Below are 16,646 nucleotides of genomic sequence, written 5' to 3' on the forward strand. Positions count from 1 at the left end.
GCAATTGCTTAGAAGAATGGATGGTACCTGGCTTTGGCGAGATTGTGGAATGGCTAAATAATTTGCCAGCCAAACTGCCAGAAGTAATCTATATGTTTTGTGATTTTTATGATGTTTTGTGATTTGTGATTTTATTTGATTTTTTTTCTCGTTTCGAACTATTTCCTTCTACTGTAAAGTGGTTCCACCTCCATCAAAATGGGAGCAGCCTGCCACTGTGAACCGAATCATTCTTAGCCGTTCACTTTATTAAAGGAGTTTCCTGGATGATTTCTCTACCCTGGTTCTCACAGAGCTCCATTGTACTAAGTCCCTGACTGTCACTCTTACTGTAAAACATTATTGAATTCTCTCCTCCTGTCTCCACCACATTGTTTTCTTGTTCCCTCTATCCCCCTCCTCCCTCCTCCCTATCCTCATATCCACTGTTGCCTTTCTGTCTGACATCAACTGTCCCCTTCGGTATCTTGGTTGTATTACATAGTGATCCTGGTCATCAGTGGACCATGGTTAGTTATGACTGAGTGGCTTCCTGGCAGCGATATCAGCCCAGATGAAAGAGGAGAGGAGAGGAGAGGAGAGGAGAGGAGAGGAGAGGAGAGGAGAGGAGAGGAGAGGAGAGGAGAGGAGAGGAGAGGAGAGGAGAGGAGAGGAGAGGAGAGGAGAGGAGCAAGGTAGAGGAATGAAGAGCAGACCTAAGAAGCCAGGAGCCTGATTCTGACACTGGGAACAGTGACACAATTTCCCCCTCCTCCACCTCTCTCAAAGCCACTTTACTCTACCTTTCTCTCTCTCTCTCTCTCTCTCTCTCTCTCTCTCTCTCTGTCTCTGTCTCTCTCTCGCTCGCTCTTCTCCCTTTGTCACATGGCGACACATCAAGGCTTCCCTCCATCTGCCCACCGGCCCTGTCGGCCTAACCTCGCTCTGCACTCCATGGTCTGTGTGTGTGTGTCACTGGGGTAGGGAGTGTGGGTAGGGTGGGGAGGGTGGGGAGGGTGGGTAGGGTAGGGTAGGGAGTGTGGGTAGGGTAGGGTGGTTTGATGTGGAAAGGATGGCGGGGGGTGCAGTGCATTAAAGATGGGGTGGAGAGGTACCCCCCTTCTTGGATAAACAGAGGCCCTGCTCCTGCTTTGTTTGTCAACAGCTTAATTGGCCCTGACGCCCCCACCCCCCACCCCCTCCCCCCCGCCAGGCTCTGTGGAAGCCCCTCGGTCCAGGCCAGGGCAGCAGGGCTGTGTGTGTCTGGGCTAATGAGGCAGAACTCCGGTTAGCCGGCAGGGCCAGGCTTGGCTGCAGCGTCACTGGGCACACAAAGGTGTCTGTCACTCACTCGGGCGGGGCAGCCAGCCAGGGACATAGACTGAATAAAGAAAACAGAGACATGACTGGTTAACAGAAAATTACATGTTTGAACTGTGGCTCAACATCAAACACTCACAGACAGGCTTAAAGTTTAGTGACACGCACACGCACACACAAACACACACACACTTGTCGATGATACGTGGACTACTCAGTGTGTTATATTTAGTGAGGTGAAAAGGCTCCTCAGATATTTTTCCTCTCAGCATAAAACCCCTAGCTGAAGGATACAGGCTTTATAAACCTTCAGATTGACCTAGAGGGACACTGACACTGGCTGATCACAGAGAACAGGACTGAATCAGACACAAAGCTCATGTATTTACAGACAAGGAGTGGATCCAGTTAATAGCAGGACTTGGGCAAACAGAGACACTGACAGAAAGAGCAGTCGACACACACGAGCGAGAGAAGAGATATCTCCACGGTGTAGTGTCAGATCCCTCTGTAAACCTCGTCTCCGCTGTTCCCCGGGGGTCCAGAGGGATGAGGGGTGAAACCTGACCCTGGAGAGACGGATGTGATGTGTGTGTGTGCGTTCGTACGTTCTGTGTGTGTCTCTGTGTGTGTGGTTCAGTAGCTGGGGTCTGGGGGGGGAGGGGACTCCACACGCTGGAACCAATGACCTGCTCTGAGAAACAGAGAGTGAAAAAGAAAGAGGGGAATGTTGGGCTGGATGGCCCCATGGATAATTACATTAGGGGAGTGGAAAACAGAACAGCTGGTGCCGCGCTGAGGGACAGAATGAAGGGGAGAGGGTAGAAGGAGGGGGGTGGTTGTTAACCTCTCTGAATGTCTCAATCAGAGGTAAAGGCCTTGGTCAGTCTGGTAGGGCTAAATGGGAGTGTATGGGGTAAGATGAGGTAATTAAACCTCTCCTCCTTAGCCCTCCCTGTGTGTGGCTCAGTCACAACGTGTAACTCAGTGCCCATTGAGCTGTGTGTTCCACCCTGCCTACCCTCTCTGCTCTGGGCCCGTGGAGCCAACTTTCTAGGAACCCTGGTATGCTCCAGCGAGGGGCCATTTTGGGGGCGACAGGCAGTGAGGGGTAGTCACTGTGAGGTGTAGTCACCGTCAGGGATAGTCACCGTGAGGGGTAGTCACCGTCAGGGGTAGTCTCGCTGTCAAGGGGTAGTCACCGTGACGGGTAGTCACCGTGAGGGGTAGTCACCGTCAGGGGTAGTCACCGTGAGGGGTAGTCACCGTGAGGGGTAGTCACCGTGAGGGGTAGTCACCGTCAGGAGTTGTCACTGTCAGGGGTAGTCAATGTGAGGGGTAGTCACTGTCAGGGGTAGTCACTGTCAGGGGTAGTCACCGTGAGGGGTAGTCACTGTCAGGGGTAGTCACTGTCAGGAGTTGTCACTGTCAGGGGTAGTCAATGTGAGGGGTAGTCACCGTGAGGGGTAGTCACCGTCAGGAGTTGTCACTGTCAGGGGTAGTCAATGTGAGGTGTAGTCACCGTCAGGGATAGTCACCGTGAGGGTAGTCACCGTCAGGGGTAGTCACCGTGAGGGGTAGTCACCGTCAGGGGTAGTCACCGTCAGGGGTAGTCACCGTCAGGGGTAGTCACCGTCAGGGGTAGTCACCGTGAGGGGTAGTCACTGTGAGGGGTAGTCACCGTCAGGGGTAGTCACTGTGAGGGGTAGTCACCGTGAGGGGTAGTCAACGTGAGGGGTAGTCACCATTAGGGGTAGTCACCGTCAGGAGTTGTCACTGTCAGGGGTAGTGAATGTGAGGGGTAGTCACTGTCAGGGGTAGTCACTGTCAGGGGTAGTCACCGTGAGGGGTAGTCACCGTCAGGGGTAGTCACTGTCAGGAGTTGTCACTGTCAGGGGTAGTCAATGTGAGGGGTAGTCACCGTGAGGGGTAGTCACCGTCAGGAGTTGTCACTGTCAGGGGTAGTCACTGTCAGGGGTAGTCACCATCAGGTGTAGTCACTGTCAGGGGTAGTGAATGTGAGGGGTAGTCACCGTCAGGCGTAGTCACCGTCAGGCGTAGTCACCGTCAGGGGTAGTCACCGTCAGGCGTAGTCACCGTCAGGTGTAGTCACCGTCAAGGGTAGTCACTGTCAGGGGTAGTCAATGTGAGGTGTAGTCACCGTCAGGGATAGTCACCGTGAGGGGTAGTCACCGTGAGGGGTAGTCACAGTCAGGGGTAGTTACCGTGAGAGGTAGTCACCGTGAGGGGTAGTCACCGTCAGGGGTAGTCACCGTCAGGGGTAGTCTCGCTGTCAAGGGGTAGTCACCGTGACGGGTAGTCACCGTGAGGGGTAGTCACCGTCAGGGGTAGTCACCGTGAGGGGTAGTCACCGTGAGAGGTAGTCACCGTGAGGGGTAGTCACCGTCAGGAGTTGTCACTGTCAGGGGTAGTCAATGTGAGGGGTAGTCACTGTCAGGGGTAGTCACTGTCAGGGGTAGTCACCGTGAGGGGTAGTCACTGTCAGGGGTAGTCACTGTCAGGAGTTGTCACTGTCAGGGGTAGTAAATGTGAGGGGTAGTCACCGTGAGGGGTAGTCACCGTCAGGAGTTGTCACTGTCAGGGGTAGTCAATGTGAGGTGTAGTCACCGTCAGGGATAGTCACCGTGAGGGTAGTCACCGTCAGGGGTAGTCACCGTGAGGGGTAGTCACCGTCAGGGGTAGTCACCGTGAGGGGTAGTCACTGTGAGGGGTAGTCACCGTCAGGGGTAGTCACTGTGAGGGGTAGTCACCATGAGGGGTAGTCACCGTGAGGGGTAGTCACCATTAGGGGTAGTCACCGTCAGGAGTTGTCACTGTCAGGGGTAGTGAATGTGAGGGGTAGTCACTGTCAGGGGTAGTCACTGTCAGGGGTAGTCACCGTGAGGGGTAGTCACCGTCAGGGATAGTCACTGTCAGGAGTTGTCACTGTCAGGGGTAGTCAATGTGAGGGGTAGTCACCGTGAGGGGTAGTCACCGTCAGGAGTTGTCACTGTCAGGGGTAGTCACGGTCAGGGGTAGTCACCGTGAGGGGTAGTCACCGTCAGGAGTTGTCACTGTCAGGGGTAGTCACTGTCAGGGGTAGTCACCATCAGGTGTAGTCACTGTCAGGGGTAGTGAATGTGAGGGGTAGTCACCGTCAGGCGTAGTCACCGTCAGGCGTATTCACCGTCAGGGGTAGTCACCGTCAGGCGTAGTCACCGTCAGGTGTAGTCACCGTCAAGGGTAGTCACTGTCAGGGGTAGTCAATGTGAGGGGTAGTCACCGTCAGGCGTAGTCACCGTCAGGGGTAGTCACCGTCAGGGGTAGTCACCGTCAGGCGTAGTCACCGTGATGGGTAGTCACCGTCAGGGGTAGACACTGTGAGGTGTAGTCACCGTCAGGGATAGTCACCGTCAGGGGTAGTCACCGTCAGGGGTAGTCACCGTCAGGGGTAGTCACCGTCAGGGGTAGTCACCGTCAGGAGTTGTCACTGTCAGGGGTAGTCAATGTGAGGGGTAGTCACTGTCAGGGGTAGTCCCTGTCAGGGGTAGTCACCGTGAGGGGTAGTCACCTTCAGGGGTAGTTACCGTGAGGGGTAGTCACCGTGAGGGTTAGTCACCGTCAGGGGTAGTCACCGTCAGGGGTAGTCACCGTCAGGGGTAGTCACCGTCAGGAGTTGTCACTGTCAGGGGTAGTCAATGTGAGGGGTAGTCCCTGTCAGGGGTAGTCACCGTGAGGGGTAGTCACCGTGAGGGGTAGTCACCGTCAGGGGTAGTCACTGTCAGGAGTTGTCACTGTCAGGGGTAGTCAATGTGAGGGGTAGTCACCGTGAGGGGTAGTCACCGTCAGGAGTTGTCACTGTCAGGGGTAGTCAATGTGAGGTGTAGTCACCGTCAGGGATAGTCACCGTGAGGGGTAGTCACCATCAGGGGTAGTCACCGTGAGGGGTAGTCACCGTCAGGGGTAGTCACCGTCAGGGGTAGTCACCGTGAGGGGTAGTCACCGTCAGGGGTAGTCACCGTCAGGGGTAGTCACCGTCAGGGGTAGTCACCGTGAGGGGTAGTCACCATGAGGGGTAGTCACCATGAGGGGTAGTCACTGTCAGGAGTTGTCACTGTCAGGGGTAGTCAATGTGAGTGCTAGTCACTGTCATGGGTAGTCACTGTCAGGTGAAGTCACCGTGAGGGGTAGTCACCGTCAGGGGTAGAGACTGTGAGGTGTAGTCACCGTCAGGGATAGTCACCGTGAGGGGTAGTCACCGTCAGGCGTAGTCACCGTCAGGGGTAGTCACTGTCAGGGGTAGTCACCGTCAGGCGTAGTCACCGTGAGGGGTAGTCACCGTCAGGGGTAGACACTGTGAGGTGTAGTCACCGTCAGGGATAGTCACCGTGAGGGGTAGTCACCGTCAGGGGTAGTCACCGTCAGGGGTAGTCACCGTCAGGGGTAGTCACCGTCAGGAGTTGTCACTGTCAGGGGTAGTCAATGTGAGGGGTAGTCACTGTCAGGGGTAGTCCCTGTCAGGGGTAGTCACCGTGAGGGGTAGTCACCTTCAGGGGTAGTTACCGTGAGGGGTAGTCACCGTGAGGGGTAGTCACCGTGAGGGGTAGTCACCGTCAGGGGTAGTCACCGTCAGGGGTAGTCACCGTCAGGAGTTGTCACTGTCAGGGGTAGTCAATGTGAGGGGTAGTCCCTGTCAGGGGTAGTCACCGTGAGGGGTAGTCACCGTGAGGGGTAGTCACCGTCAGGGGTAGTCACTGTCAGGAGTTGTCACTGTCAGGGGTAGTCAATGTGAGGGGTAGTCACCGTGAGGGGTAGTCACCGTCAGGAGTTGTCACTGTCAGGGGTAGTCAATGTGAGGTGTAGTCACCGTCAGGGATAGTCACCGTGAGGGGTAGTCACCATCAGGGGTAGTCACCGTGAGGGGTAGTCACCGTGAGGGGTAGTCACCGTCAGGGGTAGTCACCGTCAGGGGTAGTCACTGTGAGGGGTAGTCACCGTCAGGGGTAGTCACCGTCAGGGGTAGTCACCGTGAGGGGTAGTCACCGTGAGGGGTAGTCACCATGAGGGGTAGTCACTGTCAGGAGTTGTCACTGTCAGGGGTAGTCAATGTGAGGGGTAGTCACTGTCAGGGGTAGTCACTGTCAGGTGAAGTCACCGTGAGGGGTAGTCACCGTCAGGGGTAGTCACCGTGAGGGGGAGTCACCGTGAGGGGGAGTCACCGTCAGGGGTAGTCACCGTCAGGAGTTGTCACCGTCAGGGGTAGTCAACGTGAGGGGTAGTCACCGTGAGGGGTAGTCACCGTCAGGGGTAGTCACCGTGAGGGGTAGTCACCGTCAGGGGTAGTCACTGTCAGGAGTTGTCACCGTCAGGGGTAGTCAACGTGAGGGGTAGTCACCGTGAGGGGTAGTTACCGTCAGGAGTTGTCACCGTCAGGGGTAGTCAATGTGAGGTGTAGTCACTGTCAGGGGTAGTCACCGTGAGGGGTAGTCACCGTCAGGGGTAGTCACTGTCAGGAGTTGTCACTGTCAGGGGTAGTCAATGTGAGGGGTAGTCACCGTGAGGGGTAGTGACCGTCAGGAGTTGTCACTGTCAGGGGTAGTCACTGTCAGGGGTAGTCAATGTGAGGGGTAGTCACTGTCAGGGGTAGTCACTGTCAGGGGAAGTCACCGTGAGGGGTAGTCACCGTCAGGGGTAGTCACCGTCAGGAGTTGTCACTGTCAGGGGTAGTCAATGTGAGGTGTAGTCACCGTCAGGAGTTGTCACTGTCAGGGGTAGTCAATGTGAGGTGTAGTCACTGTCAGGGGTAGTCACTGTCAGGGGTAGTCACCGTGAGGGGTAGTCACCATCAGGGGTAGTCACTGTCAGGAGTTGTCACTGTCAGGGGTAGTCAATGTGAGGGGTAGTCACCGTGAGGGGTAGTCACCGTCAGGAGTTGTCACTGTCAGGGGTAGTCACTGTCAGGGGTAGTCACCGTGAGGGTAGTCACCGTCAGGAGTTGTCACTGTCAGGGGTAGTCACTGTCAGGGGTAGTCACCATCAGGCGTAGTCACTGTCAGGGGTAGTCACTGTCAGGGGTAGTCACCGTCAGGCGTAGTCACCGTCAGGCGTAGTCACCGTCAGGCTTGGTCACCGTCAAGGGTAGTCACTGTCAGGGGTAATCAGTGTGAGGGGTAGTCACCGTCAGGCGTAGTCACTGTCAGGGGTAGTCACTGTCAGGGGTAGTCACCGTCAGGCGTAGTCAATGTGAGGGGTAGTCACCGTCAGGCTTGGTCACCGTCAAGGGTAGTCACTGTCAGGGGTAATCAATGTGAGGGGTAGTCACCGTCAGGCGTAGTCACTGTCAGGGGTAGTCACTGTCAGGGGTAGTCACCGTCAGGCGTAGTCACCGTGAGGGGTAGTCACCGTCAGGGGTAGTCACCGTGAGGGGTAGTCACCATGAGGGGTAGTCACCGTGAGGGGTAGTCACCATGAGGGGTAGTCACCGTCAGGAGTTGTCACTGTCAGGGGTAGTCAATGTGAGGGGTAGTCATTGTCAGGGGTAGTCACTGTCAGGGGAAGTCACCGTGAGGGGTAGTCACCGTCAGGGATAGTCACCGTGAGGGGTAGTCACCATCAGGGGTAGTCACCGTCAGGAGTTGTCACTGTCAGGGGTAGTCAATGTGAGGGGTAGTCACCGTGAGGGGTAGTCACTGTCAGGAGTTGTCACTGTCAGGGGTAGTCAGTGTGAGGTGTAGTCACTGTCAGGGGTAGTCACTGTCAGGGGTACTCACCGTGAGGGGTAGTCACCGTCAGGGGTAGTCACTGTCAGGAGTTGTCACTGTCAGGGGTAGTCAATGTGAGGGGTAGTCACCGTCAGGAGTTGTCACTGTCAGGGGTAGTCACTGTCAGGGGTAGTCACCGTGAGAGGTAGTCACCGTCAGGAGTTGTCACTGTCAGGGGTAGTCACTGTCAGGGGTAGTCTCCATCAGGCGTAGTCACTGTCAGGGGTAGTCACTGTCAGGGGTAGTCACCGTCAGGCGTAGTCACCGTCAGGCGTAGTCACCATCAGGCTTGGTCACCGTCAAGGGTAGTCACTGTCAGGGGTAGTCAATGTGAGGGGTAGTCACCGTCAGGCGTAGTCACTGTCAGGGGTAGTCACTGTGAGGGGTAGTCACTGTGAGGGGTAGTCACTGTGAGGGGTAGTCACTGTCAGGCGTAGTCACCGTCAGGCGTAGACACTGTCAGGGGTAGTCACTGTCAGGGGTAGTCACCGTCAGGCGTAGTCACCGTGAGGGGTAGTCACTGTCAGGGGTAGTCACCGTGAGGGGTAGTCACCGTCAGGGGTAGTCACCGTCAGGGGTAGTCACCGTGAGGGGTAGTCACCATGAGGGGTAGTCACCGTGAGGGGTAGTCACCATGAGGGGTAGTCACCGTCAGGAGTTGTCACTGTCAGGGGTAGTCAATGTGAGGGGTAATCACTGTCAGGGGTAGTCACCGTGAGGGGTAGTCACCATGAGGGGTAGTCACCATGAGGGGTAGTCACCGTCAGGAGTTGTCACTGTCAGTGGAAGTCACCGTGAGGGGTAGTCACCGTCAGGGATAGTCACCGTGAGGGGTAGTCACCGTCAGGGGTAGTCACCGTCAGGTGTTGTCACTGTAAGGGGTAGTCAATGTGAGGGGTAGTCACCGTGAGGGGTAGTCACCGTCAGGGGTAGACACTGTCAGGAGTTGTCACTGTCAGGGGTAGTCAATGTGTGGTGTAGTCACTGTCAGGGGTAGTCACTGTCATGGGTAGTCACCGTGAGGGGTAGTCACCGTCAGGGGTAGTCACTGTCAGGAGTTGTCACTGTCAGGGGTAGTCAATGTGAGGGGTAGTCACCGTCAGGAGTTGTCACTGTCAGGAGTTGTCACTGTCAGGGGTAGTCACTGTCAAGGGTAGTCACTGTCAGGGGTAGTCACTGTCAGGCGTAGTCACCGTCAGGCGTAGTCACCATCAGGCTTGGTCACCGTCAAGGGTAGTCACTGTCAGGGGTAGTCAATGTGAGGGGTAGTCACCGTCAGGCGTAGTCACTGTCAGGGGTAGTCACTGTCAGGGGTAGTCACTGTCAGGGGTAGTCACCGTCAGGCGTAGTCAATGTGAGCGGTAGTCACCGTCAGGCGTAGTCACCGTCAGGCATAGTCACCGTCAGGGGTAGTCACTGTCAGGGGTAGTCACTGTCAGGGGTCGTCACCGTCAGGCGTAGTCACCGTGAGGGGTAGTCACTGTCAGGGGTAGTCACTGTCAGTGGTAGTCACCGTCAGGCGTAGTCACCGTGAGGGGTAGTCACCGTCAGGCGTAGTCACCGTCAGGCATAGTCACCGTGAGGGGTAGTCACTGTCAGGGGTAGTCACCGTCAGGGGTAGTCACCGTCAGGGGTAGTCACCGTCAGGCGTAGTCACCGTGAGGGGTAGTCAGTGTGCCCAGGATCCCCTCTCGGCTGCTCCCTTCTGCTCCTTTTTAGGTCTGCTCGTCATTCCTCTGACTTGCTCCTCTCCTCTCCCCTCTTCTCTTCCTCTTCCCCTCGCTCCTCTTCTCCTCTCATTTCCCCTTCTCTCCTCTCTCCTCTCCTCTCCTCTCCTCTCCTCTCCTCTCCTCTCCTCTCCTCTCCTCTCCTCTCCTCTCCTCTCCTCTTCCTCTCTTCTTTCTCGTCTTCTCTCTTCTATACTTTTCTCCTCTTCTCTTCTCTCCTCTTCTCTCTCCTCTTCTCCTCTCATTTCCTCTCTCCTCTCCTCTTCCTCTACTTTTCTCCTCTTCTTTCCTCTTCCCCTTCTCTCATTTCCTCTTCTTTCCTCTCCTCTCCACAATGTGGTGAAGACAGGAGGAGAGAACACAATCATGTTTTACAGGCAGACAGTGTACGATATGTGAAGAATGCGCGTCATTAAATGCGTTGTGAGGGTGTAACGTCAAACTTTAACAAGGGGCTGCTAGCAACTGACGGGAGAAGGGACATTGTTAAACCGCTGTGTTCGGATGTGTTCGCATTGCAGACAGACTGTGTGAACTATGTGAAGATGGTCCACCACTACAACCGCACCCACCTGTACACCTGTGGAACCGGCGCCTTCCATCCCACCTGCGCCTTCGTAGAGGTGGGACAGAAGATGGAGGTAAGAGACACACACACACACACACCTCCAGCTCATCTGTCCTTGTACTATTCCCTGGCTTTCTTTGTTTCATCCACACAGTAGAGACCATGTATGAGCAGCTATCTGAGCACCCGCTGTGTGTCTACGGCTGTACTCTGCCCTGTAACCCCATCTCCTCCTTTCTCTCTCGCCTTCCAGGACCACGTGTTCAGGATCGACCCGTCCAAGATGGAGGATGGGAAAGGGAAGAGTCCATACGACCCCCGTCACCCTGCAGCCTCGGTGCTGATAGGTGAGCCCAGCCTCTCAGTCCCCGTCTCTGACGGGGTTGGTGGAAGTTGCTGATAGAGGGTCAAGTATTTTTCATCCTCCTAACGGTTTAGAATGGGAAGTAGCCAGGTTAATCTGATCCTAGATCAGAGGTCCCTTTGGTGGTTCTAAATGGCACTGCAGTCACTTACACAAGTAGCATCGCAACTTCATGTTGTCCATAGCAACCTCATGTTGTCATCCTCTCCTCCCGTCTCCAAGGTGACGAGCTGTATGCGGGCGTGGCCACTGACCTCATGGGTAGAGACTTCACCATCTTCCGCAGTCTGGGAGGACGACCGTCCATTCGCACCGAACAACACGACTCACGCTGGCTCAATGGTGTGTGTGTGTGTGTGTGTGTGTGTGTGTGTGTGTGTGTTGCACCATACACATTCTGCAAAAACTATCAGCATAAAAACATTCTGTAAATGTTGATCTGTTTGTCCAATTAGCATCATCGTTCTTCACACTGCCCTCCAATTGCAGATCCTTTCTATTCCATGCTATGTGACGCACCCCGACATTATTACTGAAAGAGAAAGAGTGTGTGTGTGTGAACTGTATGTCAAAGTGTGTGTGTACCTATATAAGTTAGTGTCGAGGATACTTTTCGGAAAATTCCTATGAGAGCACATTTGTCAGCATATCTCGACCCGTGTCTGATTGTGTCTGTACCATGCGGTAACATTTTCTATGAGACACACATATAATGCCTCATGTACAGTGCATTTGGAAAGTATTCAGACCCTTTGCTATGAGACTCGAAATTGAGCTCAGGCGCATCCTGTCTCCATTGATCATCCTTGAGATGTTTCTACAACTTGATTGGAGTCCACCTGTAGTAAATTCAATTGATTGGACATGATTTGGAAAACACACCTGTCTATAAAAGGTTCCACAGTTGACAGTGTATGTCAGAACAAAAACAAATCCATGAGGTCGAAGGAATTGTCCGTAGAGCTCCAAGACAGCTCTGGAGTTCTAGAGTTCCTCTGTGGAGATGGGAGAACCTTCCAGAAGGACAACCATCTCTGCAGCACTCCACCAATCAGGCCTTTATGGTAGAGTGGCCAGACGGAAGCCACTCCTCTGTAAAAGGCACCTAAAGACTCTCAGACCATGAGAAACAAGATTCTCTGGTCTGATGAAACCAAGACCTCTTTGGCCTGAATGCCAAGCGTCACATCTGGAGGAAACCTGGCACCATCCCTACAGTGAAGCATGGTGGTGGTGGCAGCATCTTGCGGTGAAGATGTTTTTCAGAGGCAGAGACCAAGGGAAAGATGAATAGAGCAAAGTACAAATAGATCCTTGATGAAAACCTGCTCCAGAGTGCTCAGGACCTCAGACTGGGTGTAGGTTCACCTTCCAACAGGACAATGACCCTAAGCACACAGCCAAGACAACGCAGGAGTGGCTTCGGGACAAGTCTCTGAATGTCCTTTAGTGGCCCAGTCAGAGCCCGGACTTGAACCCGATTGAACATCTCTGGAGATACCTGAAAATAGCTGTGCAGCGACGCTCCCCATCCAACCTGACAGAGCTTGAGAGGATCTGCAGAGAAGAATGGGAGAAACTCCCCAAATACAGGTGTGCCAAGCTTGTAGCATCATACCCAAGAAGACTCTCAACTGTATGTAACGTGGGTCGTCTAAAGGGGACCAAGGCGCAGCCTGTAGAGTGCTCATATTAACTTTAATGAAAACACTTCAACAAAACGACCGACAACAGTTCCGTCAGGTGACATACACTAAACAGAAAACAACTACCTACAAAAACCCAGGAAGAAAAACCCCTACTTAAATATGATCTCCAATCAGAGGCAACGAGGACCAGCTGCCTCCAATTGGAGCTCAACCCCAAACAACCCCAACATAGAAATAGAAAAACTAGAACTAAACATAGAAATAGGAAACATAGAAACACAAAACACCCCCTGTCACGCCCTGACCTACTCTACTATAGAAAATTACATCTTACTAGGGTCAGGACGTGACACTGTAACTGTTTTTATTTGCAACAATTTCTAAAAACCTGTTTTTGCTTTGTCATTATGGGGTATTGTGTGTAGATTGATGAAGGAAAAACACAATTAAATCAATTTTAGAACAAGGCTGTAACGTAACAAAATGTGGAAAAAGTCAAGGGGTCTGAAAACGTTCCGAATGCGCTGTAAGTGCCTAATAAAATACTTAGCGTTATGACCCTCGTTATGTCTTTCCCCTCCAGAGCCTAAGTTTGTGGGTTCATTCTGGGTGCCAGAGAGTGAGAACCCAGACGATGATAAGATCTTCTTCTTCTTCCGGGAGACAGCGGTGGAGGCTCAAGGCCTGGGGAAGTCCACCTACTCCCGCATCGGACAGCTCTGCAGGGTGAGAACACCGCTCAGATTATACCGTGCCTGTATTACACCGTAGCTTAAAGAGTGGCATATTGTAACATAGCTAATACTATAGCCATACACTCGTAACCTTTTCCTTAGGCTCTGGCGTACACATACGCTATGCTGTGTCAAGGGCACATTTTTTTGGTACGTAAAATTCTTTGATGTTTAAGTATGTACAGCAATGATATATTATCACGGGAATATTTACTTTAGAACTTTGGTCTATAATGTTGTTGCAGAATGACATGGGTGGCCAGCGTAGTCTGGTCAACAAGTGGACCACGTTCTTGAAGACTCGTCTCATCTGTTCTGTGCCGGGCAGTGACGGCAGTGACACGTACTTTGACGAGCTCCGTAAGTAGCCGCAACACTCCGAGTGCATTATCTGATCCTAGCTGTCGCTCCAGGCCCTACCAGAGCACGGGATTCAACCAATTAAGATTCATCTGAGCTAAATGGACAGAGCCGGAGGTTATGTTTGTGTTTCTCTGACCTTTGACCTCTACCCTCTGACCGGTGTTCCTCCCACAGGGGATGTGTTCCTGCTGCAGACCAAGGACAGGAAGAACCCTCTGGTCTACACCGTCTTCTCTACCTCCAGGTCAGAGTTCAAACCAGGGGATGGATTGAGTTATTGTCTGCTCTTGTGCTTGTGTGTGCATATGAGTGTGTGTGTGTGTGTGTTTGTGTTCCTGACTATGATTGTGTATTTATTAGTAGGCTGTGTCTCTAACTGTGCGTCCCCTGCCACCCAGCAGCAGCGTATTCAAGGGATCAGCCGTGTGTATCTACACCATGAATGACATCCGCAGGGCCTTCTTGGGGCCCTTCGCCCACAAAGAGGGTCCAAACTACCAGTGGGTCCCCTTCCAGGGCAAAGTCCCCTACCCACGCCCTGGCATGGTACGTAGCCTACATCAGTTCTGTAGGAATTTACTGAATAGGACATTTTAACATCAGTAGTTTAGCTCATTAACTATACTAACAATCACCATTGTGATAGCTCTGTTTGGCCGATGTTAAACCCTGGGCTGAGCCCATGTGACCCGTCTTAACTCATAATAATCTTATAAAAACCTCATAATAACCTCTCTGTGCTGTTACTCTGTGTGACCCCTTAGTGCCCAAGCAAGACATTCGGCAGCTTCGAGTCCACCAAAGGTTTCCCTGACGACGTGATCCAGTTTGCCCGGCACCACCCTCTCATGTTTAACCCCGTGTACCCCCTGAACCGCCGGCCAGTCTTCCTGAGGACCAACGTAGACTATAGCTTCACCCAGATCGCTGTGGACCGGGTGGGCGCCGCAGACGGGCATTATGATGTCATGTTCATTGGCACAGGTAACCACCTTACCCTTACAGGTAGCCGTTAAGATTCATGCTTAGCCTGGTCCCAGATCTGCTTGTGCTCTTGACAATTCCATTGCTGTCATTGTCGAGCCAAACAGCAGAAACATACTGGCACCCAGGGTAATTTATGCCATCCGCGTGGTACTCTTGACCCTTGGATTCTATGTGTTATACTAAATAGAATGTGTATTACTGAGCAGAGTTTATATTGAATATGGATGGATTGTGGGATCCAGTCTGAAACTCCGTGTGGGTGCGTCACAGACAAAGGGACGGTGCTGAAGGTGATCTCTGTACCTAAAGAGAGCTGGAACAACATGGAGGACCTGCTACTGGAGGAGCTAGAGGTGTTCAAGGTGAGGGGGCCGCATCCATCGTTCTGCTGGTGTCAGAGGAGGCTGGTGGGAGGAGCTAGAGGAGGACTCATTGTGGCTGGAATGGAATAAACGGAGCGCAGTCAAACGTGGTTTCCACGAGATTGATATTGTTCCATTTATTCCATTCCAAGGAGCCTGTCCTCCAATAACCCCTCCCACCAGCCTCCTCTGGCTTGTATGTGTATATTTAATGACATGCAAGTCTATGTTTACGTTTCTATTTAAGAGTGTGATACTTAACCGTTTATTCTGCTCTACAGGATGCCTCATCCGTCATCAACATGCAGATATCCTCAAAACGGGTAAGAGTCTCTTAAACCCTAACATATCATCTTAGGGCTGAGGGGCAACAGCTAGAAGCTAAAAGAGAGCACGAGAGGAAAGCTAAGATAAAATCTGATAGATTGGCACCAGTGAATTATTAGCTCTCCAATACTGTAATTACAAGATGTTTAATATCAAGCAATTTGACTGTGGGCCACTAACATTTTTCCGCTCTCTCTGTCCACAGCAACAGCTGTATGTGGGCTCAGACACGGGGCTGGCCCAGGTTCCTCTGCATCGCTGCAGTATCTATGGGAAGGCCTGTGCTGAGTGCTGCCTGGCCAGAGACCCCTACTGCGCCTGGGACGGCACCTCCTGCACCCGCTACCTACCCAACACCAAACGGTAAACAAATATACAAACTCAAACTTACAACCCAGCATGCTACCTACCCAACACCAAACGGTAAACAAATATACAAAGCCTAACATACAACCTAGCATGCTACCTACCCAACACAAAACAGTGAACATGCTATTTGCCCAACTATTGAACCATAACCAACTTCATCCACTTCCTTTAAAACTGTAATCACCAAACCTGATCCACTATAACCAGCCAAATCTAAACACCACAAACCCTACTCATACAAACCCCAGGTAACCACACTCTTAGAAAAAAAGGGTTCCTAAAGGTTTTTTTTCCAGCTGTCCCCATAGGAGTAACCTTTTTGGTTCCTGGTAGAACCATAGTCATTATAATCCCAAGCGATCAGACAGACATATCTGTCCTTGTTCTCCAGGCGTTTCCGTCGTCAGGACGTGAGGAATGGAGACCCCAACACCCTGTGTTCAGGAGGTAAGACTCTTCCACTCTGCACTAAGTCTGAACTCAGACTCATAAACTGAGCTCTGAACTCAGACTCATAAATCATGCTGATATCAATGGGAGACTAGACAAACGTTTTAGTTACGCACTCGGATTTCAACTTAGGATTCGGGCACACTGTGCCAAGGAGCTAACTCTCTCTCCCATGCTCCCACCCAGAGAGGGCAGGGTGATTAGTGTGATTCTGTGCCATAATCTCTCTTTGGCCCGTATTAGACGAGTTACACAAAAGGCATGACATGACGATTCCACACAATTATGTCATATCGTGCTCGGTGAGGGTGTTGCGCAAGACAGGGAAAGGTCAGTGGCATTATCTCAGAGTTTGGCTGTGACGAGGGACAAACGGTACACACACACGTGATGATTTACTTACGCTTTTTTACTGTCAAATAAATATACAATTGTAATCTCACATTAGCTCATGTTATCTGATGGTGTGTATCGCCCACTGTAGACCACCACAAGCACCGAGTGGCAGAGAGGAGGCTGTTTGGGGTGGAAGGGAGCAGCACCTTCCTGGAGTGTATCCCCAAATCCCTGCAGGCCAGAGTGACCTGGACCTTCCAGAAACAACCCCACAACGCCAAGGAAGAGGTAAAAGGCAAAATGACAGTTAAGAGACATACAGTTGAAAGGTCATTCATAGTAACTCTTTC

At 52.5% G+C, this 16,646-nt stretch overlaps 1 protein-coding gene across 4 annotated transcripts in view; it reads left to right on the top strand.

Moving 5' to 3' along the window:
* The window catches only part of LOC106572278 (semaphorin-3B), a 69,108-nt gene that overhangs the window by 49,173 nt on the left and 3,289 nt on the right, over nt 1-16,646 (top strand). For all 4 annotated transcript variants that reach the window (XM_045695976.1, XM_014146333.2, XM_045695977.1 and 1 more), the window contains 13 exons: nt 10,309-10,428; nt 10,609-10,702; nt 10,942-11,061; nt 12,952-13,094; nt 13,348-13,462; nt 13,640-13,709; nt 13,867-14,011; nt 14,230-14,449; nt 14,723-14,814; nt 15,096-15,137; nt 15,347-15,504; nt 15,902-15,957; nt 16,445-16,584. In XM_045695976.1, coding sequence (XP_045551932.1) covers nt 10,309-10,428; nt 10,609-10,702; nt 10,942-11,061; nt 12,952-13,094; nt 13,348-13,462; nt 13,640-13,709; nt 13,867-14,011; nt 14,230-14,449; nt 14,723-14,814; nt 15,096-15,137; nt 15,347-15,504; nt 15,902-15,957; nt 16,445-16,584 — 1,515 coding nt within the window. The remainder of the gene's footprint in view (nt 1-10,308; nt 10,429-10,608; nt 10,703-10,941; nt 11,062-12,951; nt 13,095-13,347; nt 13,463-13,639; nt 13,710-13,866; nt 14,012-14,229; nt 14,450-14,722; nt 14,815-15,095; nt 15,138-15,346; nt 15,505-15,901; nt 15,958-16,444; nt 16,585-16,646) is intronic.

The sequence above is a fragment of the Salmo salar genome, chromosome ssa15 (genome assembly GCF_905237065.1).
Source record: "Salmo salar chromosome ssa15, Ssal_v3.1, whole genome shotgun sequence".
Classification (NCBI taxonomy): Eukaryota; Metazoa; Chordata; class Actinopteri; order Salmoniformes; family Salmonidae; genus Salmo; species Salmo salar.